This window comes from Typopeltis vanoorti, chromosome 6, assembly GCF_054136105.1.
Source record: "Typopeltis vanoorti isolate ZY-2024b chromosome 6, IOZ_Tvanoo_1.0, whole genome shotgun sequence".
NCBI lineage: Eukaryota > Metazoa > Arthropoda > Arachnida > Uropygi > Thelyphonidae > Typopeltis > Typopeltis vanoorti.
In genome coordinates this window covers 17,605,167-17,624,438 of record NC_143554.1, presented here as the reverse complement: position 1 = coordinate 17,624,438, position 19,272 = coordinate 17,605,167, and the positions used below count along the sequence as shown (strand labels likewise).

The following is a 19,272-nucleotide window of genomic DNA, read 5'->3' as shown; positions in this document are numbered from 1 at the left end:
TTCATTCAGTGACGAGGTAGTAGTGAACTCAAAGTTGCATACACAAAGTTGATAGCTTTTAGCAAAATGGGCACTCATTAATTGAACAACCTCTTCTGCATCTGTCACCCTCACACCATCTGCATTCAGAAGAGTTATTCTTTCATATTGGCTCTCCTTCCCCAGCTTCACTGATCAAGCAGGCAGAGATGCTGAGATGTTTGCCATCAGCAATAACCTATCTCAGATCATAATCTTCTGACCAGAATACCTGACAACCCCTTCAAATTGCCAACACACTCAACCTCTTCCTAACAAGCTCCTCTTCGAGGTATACTGTGGTTGTCAGTTCTCCTCTTGGTTACTCAGATCACAACCTTGTACAAGTCTATTGCCACAGAATTACCTTCATCCACCAGTTCACAGTCTTCTTGTATCCTTTGGCACTACAAGGGTGCCAACTGGGAGGACCTCCATGACTTCTATTCCTTCTTCCCATGGTTGACTGATGCTTCAGCTCTTCTGATCCAAACACCTGCTCCACCAAATAACAGTAATCATCCTCACAGTAATGAAGGCTTTCATCTCTTATTCCACTCCAATCTCTTAGCCACCATCCAAGCTTTGTTCTCAAAAAAGTGTGCCAATGATGTAAAAGTAAAAACCTCTGCTTACCATGAATGCTTCAAGACAAAACTCCAACTGCCCACTCTGCAGCTCACAGCAGTTATAGAAGAATCACAAATTACTAAAATAAACAGCCAAAAGGCTTCGGTTTAGCAATACAAAATTACATAAGCAAAGTGGATATTAGATCCAGCATTATTTCAAAGCCAAATGTAGAAACTATGAAAGCCTTGTAAGTTGACCAGAAAGCTGGCAGTCAACTCTAAGGCAACTCAGGAATGTCGAGGAATGTATTCCTGCAAGTACTCTGGTCAACTTATGAAACTTTTGAAATTCAGCTTTGAAATAATGCTGGATCTAGAATCATCACCAAGTCCAAGTCAGACTTAGAAAGGGCCAAATGCTGCAACCTTACCTCCTGCCCAAATGGTGGTTGCTTCTTCTAGTCTCTTGTCAAGGCCATTGGATGCAACTTCTGCCCAACAAGGTTTGCTCCACTCTCACATCTGGATGGTACTGTAGTTATTTCACCTAAAGACAATGCCAACTCACTGGCATTACTCTTCTGTGCCAAATCCTGCAATAATGACCTGCACAAAATTCTCTCTCTCTCTACTCCACTAAGAATGGCTCTCTCTCTCCATGTCACCCATAGTCTTCTGCCAAAAAGAAAGTTAAAGAATCCTGTATAACCTCAACTCAAACAAGGCATCTGGTCCTGATAGTATCCCACATACTGTATTAAAAAATCATATACCAGAACTAACACCTATTCTGTATCACTCTTCAATCTATCCTATTCAACCAGCATCTACCATACAACATGGAAACAGGTCCACATCCAATCCATCCCAAAGAAAGTTGATAAAAGTCAACCAACAAATTACCGTCCAATTGCTCTCACTTCTATTCTCTCTAAAGCTAAGGAGAAGGTTATCAGCAACCAACTCCTGAATCACCTAGAGTCACACCAACTAATCAGCGACTAGCAGTATGGATTCCACCACTTGTGATCTACAACTGATCTTGCTCACACCACCATCTCTGGACTCAGGCCATGGAGAAATTTGGAGAAACTCATGTGGTTACCCTCAACATTTCAAAGGCATTCGATCGGGTTTGGCACAGGGGCCTACTTAACAAACTGCCATCCTCACTCTGCAACTGGATCGCCAACTTTCTCGCTGATTGCTTATTACGTTTCATGGTGGACAGTTTACTCTCCTCAGATTTTCCCACCGCAGGAGTGCCCCAGTGTTCATTCACCCAGTCTATTCCTTTTGGATACAAATGACCTGCTCTCTCAGACTTCCAATCCTGTCCATAGCTTTAATGATGACACTACACTCCATTCCTCCTTTTTCATTCAACAAACCTTGTAGTGCTCAAGTATTAGAATCCTCAAGATCTACCACAACCAACTACTTGAACTTAGATCTACTACCTATATCTCAGCAAAAACAACCTTGTAAACTTCAATGCCACCAAAACACAGTCCTGTCTGATCTCTCACATGCCTCCCCCTTACCTTCAGTAATATTGTGATATTCAAGCACAATCAGATTTCTCTTCTTAGACTGACCTACACCTCAGATCTTTCCTGGCACAACCACATTTCAACTATAGCTTCTGCAGCAGCTAAAAAAACTTGTACTTTTTTTTCACACAAGATACTATTTCACAGCTGCTGCTAACTCTATACAAAGCCCAAATCCACCCAGCCATGGAATATTGCTCCCATATTTGGGATGGTATACCACTCTCTAAGATTGCTCGCTTCTGTCCAGAAGAGGGCAATTCGGCTAATTAATGATCCCTCTCACACATACTCACTTCAATCCCTCTCTACAGATGTTCAGTTTCTGCCTTGTGCCTCTTCTACAGATACTTTCATGGACAGTGCTCTGCTGAATTGGCCACTACTGTTCTCCCACTCCCCTCCAAAATCATTAAAACAAGAGCCATTGCTAACCGACACCCTTTTACAGTCCATCTTGAAACTCACCAAACCAACTTCACTGCCTCCTCTTTCATTCCATCTACTTCTGTCCTTTGGAACAGTCTTCCCCCCCCCCCCCACTCTGCCTTCCCGAAAGATTACACCCCTCAGCTGTTCAAGCAAAATGTGAACAGATTCCTCCTTTCTTCTATTCCTCTTGCCCACACATTGCAATAATTATATGTATATGTCATGTGGCCCTTCATGTGTGGATCAGATATATATATATATATATATATATATATATATATATAAAAATCATTCTTTTTTTTATTACTTGCAGCATATCAATAGAATTCTTGTGGGTTGACTTTATCTTGCAGAGCCAGTTTCTTTTCATACTTAGACTTAGCTTTCTGTTACAACAGTTGGGACAATTCTAGCCTGCTACTTATAATTTTCATAACAGACATCATTGTTATGCACACAGTATTCCTTCCACATCATCCATTTCTTACAAATCTCTTGCTTAATAAGATTATACATCCATTTGACTCCTACCCTATTTTATTCTTCAAACTCTCAGTACAGATTATGATCATTTAAGTATTTTTTAAATGCTTCCCATGCACTGTTAATATTCTTCCCATCCAGCAACCAATATCATTCCGCTGAACTCAGTATGCTCCTCAGCTTGATATAATTTTCTGCTTTTTAATCCAGGATGTAACCTTTTCTGAATGGAGCATTCATAAACTTAGCCACTTCCCTAGTGAGTACCACATGATCACTGTCACCAGCCTGAGGCAGAATAGTTACATCTGACACCATAATCAAATCTAACTCTTTTTGACCTCGAGTTCCTTCTGTCACATGCTGCTTGAGGAAGTTGTCTCAGTACAGCTCAATAAATTCAGTTTCATTCTTCTCATGAGATTTTACTGCTATCCACTCATTATATAGATAATTAAAGTCTCCCATAATGATTACTCTTTTTGTGCCCATTGTCTCTATTTAGTAATACATTTCTTTATTGCTAGCAACCGATCCATCAGGTCTGTTGATCATGTTAGATTCTACCTCACACCAGATATCTTTAAATTCACTGCCACATGAAATACTGTTACTAGTGCTACAATCATAGGTCTCAACGCCAACAGGATTCAAGTCATCCAATACCATTAGCAGCACATCCTCTACTCTCCTATCTATCCTTCCCTTTACACTGTACCCTTGACACTCAATACCAGTTTTATGTCTGATTCTGATAGTCAGGTCTCACTAATGCCTACAATCTGAGTTCCCAACATACTGACCAAGGCAACAAACTCTACCCCTTTATTTCTGATACGCTTAGTATTCGTGTATATAGATAAGAATCTACCTGATTGTTCTTTTGTATACTCTTGTCCTCCTGATGATGATTATTATGGTTATACTCCTAAATAAACCAGTCTTCAGGATTCCTTTAACTTATTGAATAACTAAAATTTATCATGAAAACCAGCAAAAAAATATGAACTATGAAAAATATTAACTGTTCTCAGTTCACAGAACAATTATTTCACCTATTTAAACAAAACTTTTAGCAAATATGGTACATTAAATACAGATATAGATAACAACAGAACAAGGAATACTATTATGCTAGGAGAGCAACTGAATAAATTTATACAGAATGGGAGAAAAATTAGACAAAACACTCAATATGCAGTATGTATATATGTATGTATGTTCAAACCAATTTTAACTTATAATCTGAGAGTGGATTAGAAATTAAACAACTGATCAAAGAGTAGAGACAACAGATATAACAGGTACTGAGAAAAAATTAGGGTGATAAATGAAAGGCATCAATGGTAGACTCATATGAAAAAATAGGAAAGAATTTGACATTATTAGCATTCAAGACTATGAACAAAGCTAATCTCAGGCAATATGGTCGCTTGAACAAAAAAATAAAACATAGGCTTGCCAAAAGATGTCAGTCCATGTGAACTGCTGTAGTCAGATGTACTTTAGAACAGAGCTTCTTAAACTTTTTCCGCTCGTGACACCTTTTCACCCGAGAAATTTTTACGCGACCCCAGATATATAGGTATAAAAATAGGTATACAAATCAAACATTTACTGATAATAAATCATAAAGAAATTTATTTTAAAACAATTCTTTAGTATACATATAACTTTACCATTTACATAAAGAATTACAATACAATAGTCTTGAAACTGAGAGGTGTTTCTAACAGTGTTTGTTGGCATTGTGTGACAGCATGCTCAGTGCAAAATTCGCATGTTGTATTCAGAACCAAGGCTGCAGTGAAGTAGAGTGATGCAACACAGGTGAGCATTGCCAGAAACACCTCAGATTCATTACATTTTTGATTTTGAATTAATTTTTGGTCATTTCATGCTCAGAAACCTTTTACTGTCGCCAAATTTTTCACGACCCCCATATCGGTTACGTGACCCCATTTGGGGTCATGACCCACAGTTTAAGAAGCTCTGCTTTAGAAGATTGGAACATAAGATCTCCAAATTTTGGAGTTCTGACAAATAAAAGACTAATATGGAAGCATTTTAAAAAGAAATCGGTAATAATGTAAACTTAATCAGGTAGTACGATCAGGTATTCTATACACTCCTTCAGAGTACATATCAGGAACCCTGATGATACTAATAGTGTTTTATTTACAGATCTCTGTGATACTTCCGGGGTGCTTAAGGGTCAAAGCTGTATAACTGAGAGGAGATCTCCACATAGTCTTTAAAGGAATGTGGAGAACCGACCAGGGCTTCTGACCTAATGTCCAATCCTCACCTTCTCGTGCTGCACCCTGTTGGGTATCTACTTGGATACTGAACGAACGAGGATGGGCTGGCAATTTGGGATTTAGCCGACCAAATTGTATTCTTATTGGTTAAACCAAAATAAAAAATGATGGTACAACATGACAAAATTAAATGCCGGCTGGGTCGTCGCACGGTTAAACAAGACCCCCGTTTTTTCGCCAGGAAACCAGAGCGAACAGCGAAAAGACAGCTACTGGAACAAATCCTAAAACCCATCCCAACTCAACATCACCAGAGTTAAAGATCGGTACTATCAACATTAGAAGCCTGAATGACAAAGAAATGGAGCTAGCTGAAGAATTAGATAAGTACCAGATCGACATTATAGGGGTGACTGAAACAAAAAAGACAAAAACTGGTGAGATCTTTCTGAGCAATAAATACAAAATCTTATATTCAGGCAATGAAAATCAAGGAAAAGAAGGAGTAGCCATAGAATTCAACACAAAATATGAGGCTAATCTTCTTGAATGGCTGTCAGTCTCAAGAGTAATGTGGACAAATCTGAGAATGGAGAACTGGACAATGAGACTTATTTGTGCCTATGGTCCCACAGAAGGTTCTACTAAGGTAGAAGTGGAGGAATTTTTTGAGGCTTTACAAAAAGCAACTGACACAATGAAAAAGGAAAAGTTGGTCCTTGTTGGGGATCTGAATAGCAGAGTAGAAAATGATTGTGAGACATACAAAAATATTTTGGGAAAATTTGGAAAAAAGAGCAAAGCTATTAATAATGGCAAATATCTGTTGGATTTCTGCTCAGGACATGGACTGGTTATTACTAACACCATGTTCCAACATAAAAATGTGCACAAATTCACATGGAGAGAAGAGGCAAGGAATAAGAAAAGTCTCATTGACTATGTTATTGTTGATAGTGATGTTTTCTCCCTGGTGCAGGACACCAGAGTGTACAGAGGATTTGAAATTGGAAGTGATCACTATTTAGTCTTGAGCAGGATAAAATTGAATTTCATATTGAAAAGAATGATATGTAAGAAAGTTTTAAAGCGAATAAAAGTTGAGCAGCTCTCAGATGTTAACTGTAGACTAAAATACACAAAGATTATTGAAGAAAAAATGAAAGAGTTTGAGACAGGAATCAAACCTTGGAGATTCAGTGGCAAGCCTTGAAGAAAGCCCTGATTGATTCAGCTAGAGAGGCATGTGGTGAATTTGTCTGCAAGGATAGAAAAATCAGAACTCCATGGTGGACACAGGAAGTTAAAGAGGCAGTGAAGGAAAAGAAGAAAGCATATCAAACGTTCCTGGCAAATAAGTCAGCTTGTGCTCTTAGAGAATACAGAGACAAATGCAAGAATGCTATACAGTGTGTAAAACTAGTTAAACAAAAGTCATGGGAGGACTTTGGCCAGAATATAGAAAATAAATATCAAGAAGGTGGCAAAATATTCTGGAGGTTGTTAAAGTAGCTTAGGAATGGAGGAAAGAGTGCTGTAAAAGGAGTTAGAGATAAAAAGGTGACATGAAAACGGGAGATAAAGATATCCTTGAAGTATGGAGTAATTACTTTGAAAAACTGCAAAATGAAACAAGCAGTGATCACAGCACAGTGATAAAAAACACTGATCAGGCAAAGAGTCTGGAATACATATCCATACTTGAAGTAGAAAAAGCCATCAAAGGCTTGAAATGTGGAAAGGCAGCAGGAGTAGATGATATTCGACCAGAAATGCTGAAGTATGGTGGTATAAAAGTTTTACAGTGGCTGCACCCGCATAGTTCAGAAAGCCTGAACAGAGGGACGAATTCCCGATGATTGGAGTAGAGCTCTCATAGTACCCATATATAAAAAGGGAAACAAAACTGAATGTGAGAATTACAGAGGTATTTCCCTACTGAGTGTTCCTGGCAAGATCTATGCAAGTATACTTGAGAAACTGTTAAGAAGAATTGTGGAAGAAAAGCTGGGTGAAGATCAGATCTTCACTTTACGACAAATAGTTGAGAAAGCATAGGAATATAATAAAGATCTGTATTTAAGATTTGTCGATTTGGAAAAGGCATATGACAAAGTACCAAGAGAGAGAAGCTATTCAGTACGCTACAGTTATATGGTGTCAAAGGGGCAATATATCAAGCAATACTTAGTCTTTATTTGAGTTGTAAGTCAGCAGTTAGAATTGAAGGAAGTACATGGTTTAATGTTAAATCTGGTGTGAGACAAGGATGTACATTATCCCCTCTGTTATTCATTATCTGTATGGATCACATTATGAAGAAAAGTGATATTAAACATGATATCAAAACTGGAGATGTTAATGTCAGCTCTTTGCTTTATGTGGATGATGTTATACTTCTAAATAAATCCGCTACAAGTCTGCAAAGATTCTCTGACTAAATTGTATAACTGTTGTAATAGATGTGGTATGAAGGTCAGCAATAAAAAGACAAAGACAATGAAAATAGGCAGAATCATTGAAAATGTCAACTGTGTTGTGAATGGAGAACCTGTGGAACAAGTAAAACATTTCAGCTACTTAGGCACGATTTTTACTGAAGATGGTAAATTAAATATAGAAATAGACAACAGAATTAGCAAAGCTGGTATGGTGGGAAGTCAATTGAATAAATTCATATGGAATAAGAGAGAAATTAGTCGGAACACTAAATGTATACAAGACAGTGTTCAAACCATTTTAACTTATGGATCTGAGAGCCGGGTCAGAAGTAAAACACTTGATCAAAGACTAAAGACCGCAGATATGAGAGTCCTGAGAAAGATTAGTGGCATGAACAGATGGCATCAATGGCAATATCATATTAAAAATGAGGATATTAGGAAAGAACTTGAGATTGCCGACATCCAGGAATGCGTTAACAGAGCTAATCTCAGGTGGTATGGTCACTTAAACAGAATGGGCAAGGAAAGATTAGCAAAACAAGTGTTCTCTGCCAGGTTGGCAGCAAAACAACCCAGAGGAAGACCAAGATATAGGTGGATTGATACGGTACAAATAGCCTTAGATGATAGAAATATAAGATCTGATAATGTTGGAGTCTTGACAAGTAACAGACTGATTTGGAGGAAAATTGTAGATAGGAAGTTAGTAATGATGTAATTTTTTTCATGTAGTACTATCATATCCTGTACACTCCTTGGGGGTACATGGCAGGAATTTGATGATGATGATGTGATACTTCCATGATCAGCTATTTGTCTTAAAGTAAAAATCTGATCTGACATATCTAATGTGGCCTGAACAGTTTTCTCTTCCAGAATTTTTCTTACCATCTTCAAGTATGCCTGCACGAATCTTAATACAAACACTGAGTAGAAAAATTCTCTGTAATTCTCGCATTCAATTTTATTTCCATTTTATAGATAAGAACTATTAAAGCTATACTCCAATCATTCAGAATTTGACCTCCAGGCTGTGCCCTAAGAATTATGTAGTGTAACCACCATAAAAAAAATTTTATGCTTCCATATTTGAAGCATTTCAGATTCAATATCACTACTCCAACTGTCATTTCCAATTTCAGGTTTCCTGATGACTTTTTTCTACTTCTAGTTCTTGTACTGATTAATAGCTGTTTCATTTAATAATAATTCAAAGTACTTACTTCAGACATCCAAAATATGTCTACAGTTTTTATCACCTTCATCTTCACTGATTTCCTGATTCCTTTACAGTACTCTTTCCTTCATTTGTTAGCTTTTACAATAGTCTCCAAAGAAATTTGCCACCTTCAAGATATTTATTTCTTTCCAAACTCTTCCCATCATTAGTTAAGCTAATTTTACACATAGTTGGGATTTTTTGAACTTTTGTCTGTAATTTTTCAGGGTGCCTTCTAACCTACTTTTCAGCCTACTTCAAACATGATTTTTTTTTTCAGGATTGCCTATTTAATTTCTTAAGTCTACCATGAAATGTTGATTTTTCTATCTTTGCAGCCAACTCTTTGCTGCATACTTCCTGCACTAAAATCAATCATGTTCTTTTTTTGCCAGTGGGTCTCTAAAAGTTTAGTTTCTGTTTTTATTTTCAAACTCAGTTTTTCTCTAATAACATTTGTATGCTGGAGTCTACACTGAACCTCTGAAAACTGCTCAACTCTGATTTTTTTTAAACTTTGTATATATTTTTCTTTACAACATGATATCATTTTTATCCTATATCTGGTAATCATTTATCAAAAAAAAGAAAAGGAAAAATATATTTGAGAGAGAGAGAACATAATCGCTCATACTACTTCTTGTGATATCAAAAATAAAATATGATAGTATAAAGATAAAGTAAAAGAACGCTATGACTTTCAATGAAATTCTGAGTGAGTAGAAGATTTGCTTCTATCAAAAAGTAACAAATTACTACTGCAAGTGAATTTTCTACAAATACAAGGCAAAGTATAATGCTTCCATATTGGAACATTATGTTAACATTGAAAATACCTCTCTGTTCACTGCCTTTTTTCATAAAGGATGGATTATAGCTTCTGTAAGAGGGATTTTTATTAAATGTTTTCTTAGATTAATTAATGTATGTTTAATATATAATCACAATCATATATTACAAATATATTAGCAAATATACTCATAAATATATTGATAATTAAAGGTAGCAAGTAAAATGATGCCAAACATCCATATGAACAACAGAGCATGCAAGTGCAAATGCTAATGTTGATGCTGATGATAAGAACCTTTGCCCTCCCCTGAACAAAAAACATTACATCATCAATAATCATAATACCAAAGTTGACAATGAAAATAATTTGGCACATGAAATTTCTAGGTCAGAGAGAAGTTAGACAACTGGGGAATTAGAAAAAGTTGACAACTATCTAGAAAAACTTGGAGAGAATAAAAAAAAAGAAGAAAAAAAAAAGAGGAAAAATAACAGCAACGCATGCAAGTAAGCTGTAATATAAAACTAACATTTTATATTAGTTATCTACCAACATGATATTGTCTGAGTGGCTTTGCACTTCGCAACCATATGCCTGGGGAAGGAGTGTCCTAGGTTCAATTCCCATCAACGACGCGAGGAGCTTAAGGATCTTCTTCAGCCATAGCCAAGAAGATCCTTAAGCTCCTCGCGGTATTGGGCGTGGACAGCAGGATTTTTTCAGCCAGTTTATGTGAGGTTTTTCATCCCGCAAGCAGGAACCAGTCCAGTGAACGAACACACACACACACACATGGATTACAGGCAGGAATACTGACCCAGCCATAGGCCTGATTTGGCAACTATGCCGGTTCCAGAGCCCGGATAAAATGGGGGGGGGACTAGATGGTGCTATACCACCGCATAAAGGGGACTCATGGCTACTGTACCATCACACGGAAATTAATTAATTAACATGATATCAAATTATAATGAAAATTCACTATAATAATAAAATTTGGCCAATATGATGAAAAAAAAAATCATAACTATAATATACGTTTTTTTTCTTTCTTCTACAAAGAAAGAAACATATACTATATTATACAGTACACTGCATACAATAGTATACTGTTTCTTTGTAAAAGTATACATCATTCTTAAGGAAATGTGTCTATCTCTTGAAAACCTTCATAAGTCTGGCCCTGTTGTAAGTCTCAGTAAGTGTTTCATCGAAAACATAAGGTAAAATGAATTCAGCATACATCAAGCACAATGGGTGATGGTATATTATTGAAAGAAGAAAGAAATCAGCACTCTCCTCTGTAGGCTTTGGTCAGGACTTAGAACTGTTGAGAGTAATGCAGACCTAAAACTATATTTAGTATGGCGATAACGAACCATACATAACACACATTATTATAAAATTGCTTTTCATTTAATATGGAATACTAAATATTTTGAAAATTAAGATAAATAAATACCATAAGTATTGTGCTTCTCTTTATTGCATAAAGAAGTTAAGTATGTCATAATACAGTAATTTTTATTTAATTTTTTTAATAATTATGAATTTTACAAATGGTAATCAATATGAGTTTCCATAAACTAGTGGATACTCTTAGGAATTACATATTACTAACAATTAAAAAAAAAAAAAAACAGTAACATTCCAGTTTAACATTTTAATATCAAAATATGTTTAAAATATTTTAAATCTACATCAAATCATATAATATAGCATTAAAAATGAAACTCAAACCTGAGGTCTCCTTTCTGAATTTGGATCATCAATTTCATGCCAGTCTTCATCAGCAATATCCTGCATCCATCCTCTTTCCCCTAAACCAACAAGACAATGGGGATTACCCTTACAATTTCTCCTGCAAAATTTAAAAAAAAAGTTTTAGTTTGTGATACAATCAATGTGTATATATGCACAAATCTTTGGCCATATGAATCAGATTCTGAATCAGTTTTAGCAATGGAAAAGGAAACAAATTGCATCTGAAAAATTAGTAAAAAAAGATTTATGTAAAACGTTGGGATATAATAATATTACTATTACATGACACCTCCAAGGAGTCCAAAGACTCATCAAGGGAAGGCACCTACTCTACTCACTGAAATAATCTGGCAGAGAAAATATAGCAATATAGCAAACATTCTGAGGTTATAATATCAATTCTGACAAATGGAAATTTGAAACCTGCATTTTCAAATCTCCATTCTAATATACTTTGCATTGAAGAAACAAATTTTTTTTTTCAACCTAGATCAGTCCACTGCTGAACAAAGGTCTCTCTCCTCCATCCCATTCTCTTGTCAGCTTTTCTTATCAATTGCATCTCAGTAATCCTAACGATTTCATACTGATGTCTTTTTCTGGCCTTCTGCCATCCATGGGAGTAGGGGAATACCTTGTATAGCGCGGTTTTGAACAACGTGGTTTTTATTATTACACTTATCATTATTACACTGACATTGTCAACACTGACTGGCGACTCCCAAGCACCGCAAGTGACAGTCGAGAGCCAGTAATTATTCGATTGGCTCTCACGCAGACACGTTCTTTCCCCGCAGCATTTTATTATTTACGTTAATATTAGTATTTAAAATTTTTTTATTATTTAAGTATGAGTGAAAAGAAACAAAACAAAGAAGACACTGTTGGAGTAACAAAAAAACGCAGGTGGTTGACATTAGAGAAGAAACTTGAAATTATAAAATGTCATGAGAATGGCGCTTGTTTGCTCAAATAGCACGTGAGAATTCAATGAATGAATCATCTGTACAAACAATTATTCAGAGCAAAGAAAAGATTAAACAACATGGAATGAGCACCGCTTCTTATATGTCAAAAGTGATCACAAGAAATCGATCTTCTACAATGGAAAATATGGAACGCCTTCTAATGATCTGGATTGAAGATTGTAATCAGAAAAAGATTCCTTTGAGTCAAATGATAATCCAGGCAAAAGCAACAAGTCTATATGACAAAATAAAAGAAGATGAAACCGAAAATGAAGGAGGTACAACCAGTGAAACTTTTACAGCAAGTTGCAAGTGGTTCTACAATTTCAAAAAGTGTATGGGACTCCATAACGTAAGAATCCAAGGTGAAAGCGCAAGTGCTGACACTAAAACTGCAGAATTATTTCCCAATGAATTGAAGGAGCTTATTGAGAAAGAAGGCTACACAGATGATCAAATTTTTAATGCTAACGAGACTGGCTTGTTCTGGAAAAGAATGCCATTGCGCACATTTCTAGCAGAGAAGGAAAAAACACAAGCTGGGTATAAAGTGTCAAAAGACCAATTGACACTTTTACTAGGAGATAATGCATCAGGTGATTTAAACTTGAAGCCACTGTTAGTGTACAGAGCAGAAAACCCAAGAGCTCTTAAGGGCTTTACAAAGAAAATTTACCTGTTCATTGGCGTACGAATAAAAAAGCGTGGGTGACTCATTCAATTTTCGGAGACTGGTTTAAAACTTGTTTTTTTTTGCCCTGAAGTTAAAAGCTATTGTAAAAAAATGATATTCCTTTCAAAATTTTGCTTTTATTAGACAATGCGCCAGGCCATCTAACTCTATTGACTAACTTAGATGAAAATGTCAAGATTCATTTTTTCCCTCCAAACACAACATCAATTCTGCAGCCAATGGATCAAGCGTTATCTCCACTTTCAAGGCTTACTATTTAAGATGAACGTTTGCTCAAGCTATTAAAGCTGCAGCAGAAGAAGATTCTTGGACTTAGAGTGAATTTTGGAAGAAAATTAACATAAAAGATGCCATTCAAAATATTTATGAATCTTGGCAAGAGGTGACTCAAAGCAACATGAGAGCTGTATGGCATAATATCTTGCTGCATTATTCAAAGGACTTTGTTGCCTTTACAACACAGAAAGAGGAAATCTCAACAGAAATTGTGCAGATGGGCAAAAACCAAGATAATAATTTTTAATGTCTTGGTTTTATAAGTTTAGATTGCAACAATGTGAACGAATGTATTGATTTTCATTCAAGTGATCTGGATGATGAAATCCTTATGGAGTTGGAACAACAACAAGCCTATGAAGCAGAAGAAGACGAAGATGACCCCACTGATGTCATGGATGAAGAATTTTCCTTTGCTAACCTTTCAACTTTTGTGAGAAAAATCGACAAAGCTTCCGACTTTCTCATAAATGCCGACCCGAATTTGGAAAGAAGCATCAAAGTAAGACAAAGTCTCAATAATGCCATCAAATGCTACAGAGATCTAGTACTTGAAGAGACAAAGAAGACAAGGATGGTTCAATGAACATTACTTTAGTAAAAAGTAAATTACTGTATGCTAAAATTGAAGCAATATGTGTTTTGTTTTCTACAACTTTTCTATCAGTTTAAAAGGATTTTATTTGTTATTTAGTTAATAAAAATAAAAAAAAAATTTTCATCTTTAAACATTTTTATTATCCTAAATTTTTGAAATAAACAAACTAAATTGAAAATCTTTATAAATAGACCTCGAACAACGCGGTTTTGAATAGCGCGGATGCTTCTTGGAACCAATTAACTGCGCTATATAAGGTATTCCTATATTCTGTTAATAATTTAGAGTCCATCTTGTGTTGTTATATCTTGCAATGTGTACCACACCATTTCCATTATGCATACATAATGTACTTAACCATGTACTGTACATATGTTCTCAATCTTATCAAATAGGAGGGTATACTGTCGTTAAGTGTCAAACTGCACATATTCCTCCCCATTCTTCTCTGGATAACTTTCAATTTGTGAACTACATCTTGAGTTCCAGGTCTCAGTGGGCATGCAATTACAGGTAAGGCATACTGGCCAAAGGCTTTTTACTTCAAACTTATGGACTATCTCATATAACCAAATTACAAATATTGGAGCAGCCTAGTTTTGTGGTTCACCACCAGAGATACAATGTCCCTAATACCAATTATGATTGGTTTGTTTTGTGTATGTAGGTTGTTAAAGGGCAGACTGATAAATGCAACTTTCAATTTTTTTTTTTTTTAAGATGATTTGTTTTTCATTTCCATCCATATATTAGAAGCATTCTTCCAATTACACTATACTACAATAAGTTGAAATATTTTTTACTTGGATTAGATTTTGGTGTTAAACATTATACTATTTCGTTTTTAGTATAGTAAAGTTTTGGTCTGAAAATAAAAAATCTGCCACATTCCACTTTATGTATGGATCATGCTATTCTAAAAAGCTTTTGAAAAACAACTAGTAATTTATTTATATCTGCTGAAAATGTGTTTATGCCTCTTATTATGTTAACTGAAAAAAACCATACGTTTATTTTGATTGCTGAAAATAAGTTTCAGTCACATGTTATTTTCTATGTGTGTGTGTGCATTGCTGTTCTATTTATTTATTTTTATAATTTTGGTATTAATTTAAAGCTCACATGATATTAAAAAAATTGACAATGTACACATGTGTGTAGCTACAAAAAAGGGTACAAAAGGAATAATATATACATACGTAAAAACATTCATGGCATTATTAATATCAATATACTTCTTAAATTAATTTTTTGCATCAAAAAATTTAAGTACGCAAATTTTGGGAGTAAGGACTATTTAATCTGTGTTTTTCCCTGTCTACTTTCGAAATGTATCCCTTATTTTTTCTCCAGTTACACATATCAAATGCCTGTATTTTTCTTACCTCTTTTTTAAATAACCTTTCATCATTAATTCCTAAAAAAATTGAGAAAGAGAAAACCTTGCCAATTTCAGTGAGCAGCTAATATTCTGATAGTAAAGTAAAATCTGCTGGGTTATTGGTTTACACAAATAGTGTAGCAAATGAAAAAACTATCAATAATAGTCTGTTTTTAGCATATAAAATTACAATAAAAGAATATTTATCTGCATGTTTTGGAAATGTGCTTTTCTCTATTAGAGAAACTGCTAAAAGAACATCATAAGGTATGTGCTTAAAGATTAGTTTGGCTTATCAGATTTTTCTCTGAATGCTACTATATCTACCACCTGACAGTCTATTCTCATTAACATCCAATCTACATTTCCTGCCTTCCACTGTCTTAGTATTAAATGAACAACAAGCACAGCACTTCAGTTTTATTTGCTGATAAGCAGGAGGAATTTCATTTAGCATACTTGTAGCCAATGTATAATAAATTTAGTTTAATCCTTTATCCAAGTGTGAGCAAACAAAGTTTGCGCCTGAAAGTATCTTCAGGACTGGGTTAAGGTGGTACACACCAGGGCAACTCGTTGCAAAGGTGGAGCAAGCTACCAACACTCCTATCCTAGTATCTCCTATAATGCAAAACACATCTCCTTGCGGATATGTCTATTGTTATGCATTAAGGGAAGGACCACTACCCAGACCGGTTTCGACCTTTATTGAGGTCTCTTCAGTGGGAGCCAGGCCCAAGTCGAGATATCAGGCAGAAGCATTTGCAGGTCATCTCCACCTATAGGAATTGCCAGTTGGTGTGCCACCCTTTTTTAATAAATTACTCTGGATTTAGAGAAAGATGTTGAAAGTTTATTTTCCACTTGGTTAGAGTATAATAAATTTAGTTTAATCCTTTATCCAAGTGTGAGCAAACAAAGTTTGCGCCTGAAAGTATCTTCAGGACTGGGTTAAGGTGGTACACACCAGGGCAACTCGTTGCAAAGGTGGAGCAAGCTACCAACACTCCTATCCTAGTATCTCCTATAATGCAAAACACATCTCCTTGCGGATATGTCTATTGTTATGCATTAAGGGAAGGACCACTACCCAGACCGGTTTCGACCTTTATTGAGGTCTCTTCAGTGGGAGCCAGGCCCAAGTCGAGATATCAGGCAGAAGCATTTGCAGGTCATCTCCACCTATAGGAATTGCCAGTTGGTGTGCCACCCTTTTTTAATAAATTACTCTGGATTTAGAGAAAGATGTTGAAAGTTTATTTTCCACTTGGTTAGAGTATAATAAATTTAGTTTAATCCTTTATCCAAGTGTGAGCAAACAAAGTTTGCGCCTGAAAGTATCTTCAGGACTGGGTTAAGGTGGTACACACCAGGGCAACTCGTTGCAAAGGTGGAGCAAGCTACCAACACTCCTATCCTAGTATCTCCTATAATGCAAAACACATCTCCTTGCGGATATGTCTATTGTTATGCATTAAGGGAAGGACCACTACCCAGACCGGTTTCGACCTTTATTGAGGTCTCTTCAGTGGGAGCCAGGCCCAAGTCGAGATATCAGGCAGAAGCATTTGCAGGTCATCTCCACCTATAGGAATTGCCAGTTGGTGTGCCACCCTTTTTTAATAAATTACTCTGGATTTAGAGAAAGATGTTGAAAGTTTATTTTCCACTTGGTTAGAGTATAATAAATTTAGTTTAATCCTTTATCCAAGTGTGAGCAAACAAAGTTTGCGCCTGAAAGTATCTTCAGGACTGGGTTAAGGTGGTACACACCAGGGCAACTCGTTGCAAAGGTGGAGCAAGCTAGTGGCACACCAACTGGCAATTCCTATAGGTGGAGATGACCTGCAAATGCTTCTGCCTGATATCTCGACTTGGGCCTGGCTCCCACTGAAGAGACCTCAATAAAGGTCGAAACCGGTCTGGGTAGTGGTCCTTCCCTTAATGCATAACAATAGACATATCCGCAAGGAGATGTGTTTTGCATTATAGGAGATACTAGGATAGGAGTGTTGGTAGCTTGCTCCACCTTTGCAACGAGTTGCCCTGGTGTGTACCACCTTAACCCAGTCCTGAAGATACTTTCAGGCGCAAACTTTGTTTGCTCACACTTGGATAAAGGATTAAACTAAATTTATTATACTCTAACCAAGTGGAAAATAAACTTTCAATTTCTTTGTAGCCAATGGTATTAATAATCCTGAAGTTTGCTTATGTCATAGTGTTAAATGCATCACTGATGTCACAGCAACCAAGCTTGATGCAGGTACATATTAGAATCACTTCCCTAAACTGCAGTTTTTGTATTTATAAAAATATAATTCTCTAATTAATAAATAAATAATAGAAAATAAATATCAAGAAGGTGGCAAGATATTCTGGAGGTTGTTGAACAAGCTCAGAAATGGAGGAAAGAGTGCTGTAAAAGGAATTAGAGATCATAAAGGTGACATGAAAACAGGAGAAAAAGATATCCTTGAAGTATGGAGAAATTACTTAGAAAAATTCTAAATGAAACTAGCAGTGATGACATCACAGTGGTAAAAAACACTGACCAGGCATGCAGTCAGGAATACATATCCATACTTGAAGTAGAAAAATTTCAAATCCTGAAATCAAAATCTGAATTGTGAAAAGGCAGCAGGAGTAGATGATATTTTACTAGAAATGCTCAAGTATAGAGGTATAAAAGTCTTACAATGGCTGCACTGCATAGTTAAGAAGGCCTGGACAGAGGGATGAATTCCAGATGATTGGGTAGAGCTCTCACAGTACCCATATATAAAAAGGGAAATAAAACTGAATGTGAGAATTACAGAGGTATTTCATTACTGAGTGTTCCTGGTAAGATATATGCAAGTATACTTGAGAAACAGTTGAGAAGGATTGTGAAAGAGAAGCTTGGTGAAGAATAAGCTGGATTCAGGCCAAATAGAGGTTGTCAGGATCAGATTTTCACTTTACGACAGATAGTTGAGAAATCATGGGAATATAACAAAGATCTGTATTTAAGTTCTGTAGATCTGGAAAACGTATATGACAAGGTGCCAAGAGAGAAGCTATTCAAAACACTACAGTTATATGGTGTCAATGGGACATTATATCAAGCAATACTTAGTCTTTATTTGAGTTGTAAGTCAGCAGTTGGAATTGAAGGAATTACAGAAAGGGGGTTTAATGTTAAATCTGGTGTCAGACAAGGATGTACATTATCCCCTCTGTTATTCATTATCTATATGGATCACATTATGAAGGAAAGTGGTATTAAACCTGATATCAAAATTGGAGATGTTAATCTCAACTCTTTGCTTTATACAGATGATGTTATACTTCTAAATAAATCCGCTACAAGTCAGCAAGATTCCCTGACTAAATTGAATAACTGTTGTAATAGATATGGTATGAAGGTCAGCATTAAAAAGACAAAGACAATGAAAATATCAACTACATTGTGAATGGAGAAGCTATAGAACAAGTAAAACATTTCAGCTACTTAGGCACGATTTTTAGAGAAGAAGATGATAAATTAAATATAGAAATAGACAACAGAATCAACAAAGCTGGTATGGTAGGAAGTCAACTGAAATTTATATGGATTAAGAGAGAAATAAGCCAAAACACTAAATTAGCTGTATACAAGACAGTATTCAAGCCAATTTTAACTTATGGATCTGAGAGCTGGGTCAGAAGTAAAACACTTGACCAAAGACTAGAGACGGCAGATATGAGAGTCCTGAGAAAGATTAGGAGCTTGAACAGATGGCATCAATGGCAATACCATATTAAAAACGAGGATATTAGGAAAGAACTTGACAA

The 19,272-nt window shown here is 35.9% G+C and overlaps 1 protein-coding gene across 3 annotated transcripts in view; it reads right to left on the bottom strand.

Moving 5' to 3' along the window:
* LOC150105315 (ubiquitin carboxyl-terminal hydrolase 48-like) overlaps nucleotides 1–19,272 on the bottom strand; it is a 776,830-nt gene that overhangs the window by 731,206 nt on the left and 26,352 nt on the right. For all 3 annotated transcript variants that reach the window (XM_090394693.1, XM_090394696.1, XM_090394694.1), the window contains one exon: nucleotides 11,516–11,636. In XM_090394693.1, coding sequence (XP_090250819.1) covers nucleotides 11,516–11,636 — 121 coding nt within the window. The remainder of the gene's footprint in view (nucleotides 1–11,515; nucleotides 11,637–19,272) is intronic.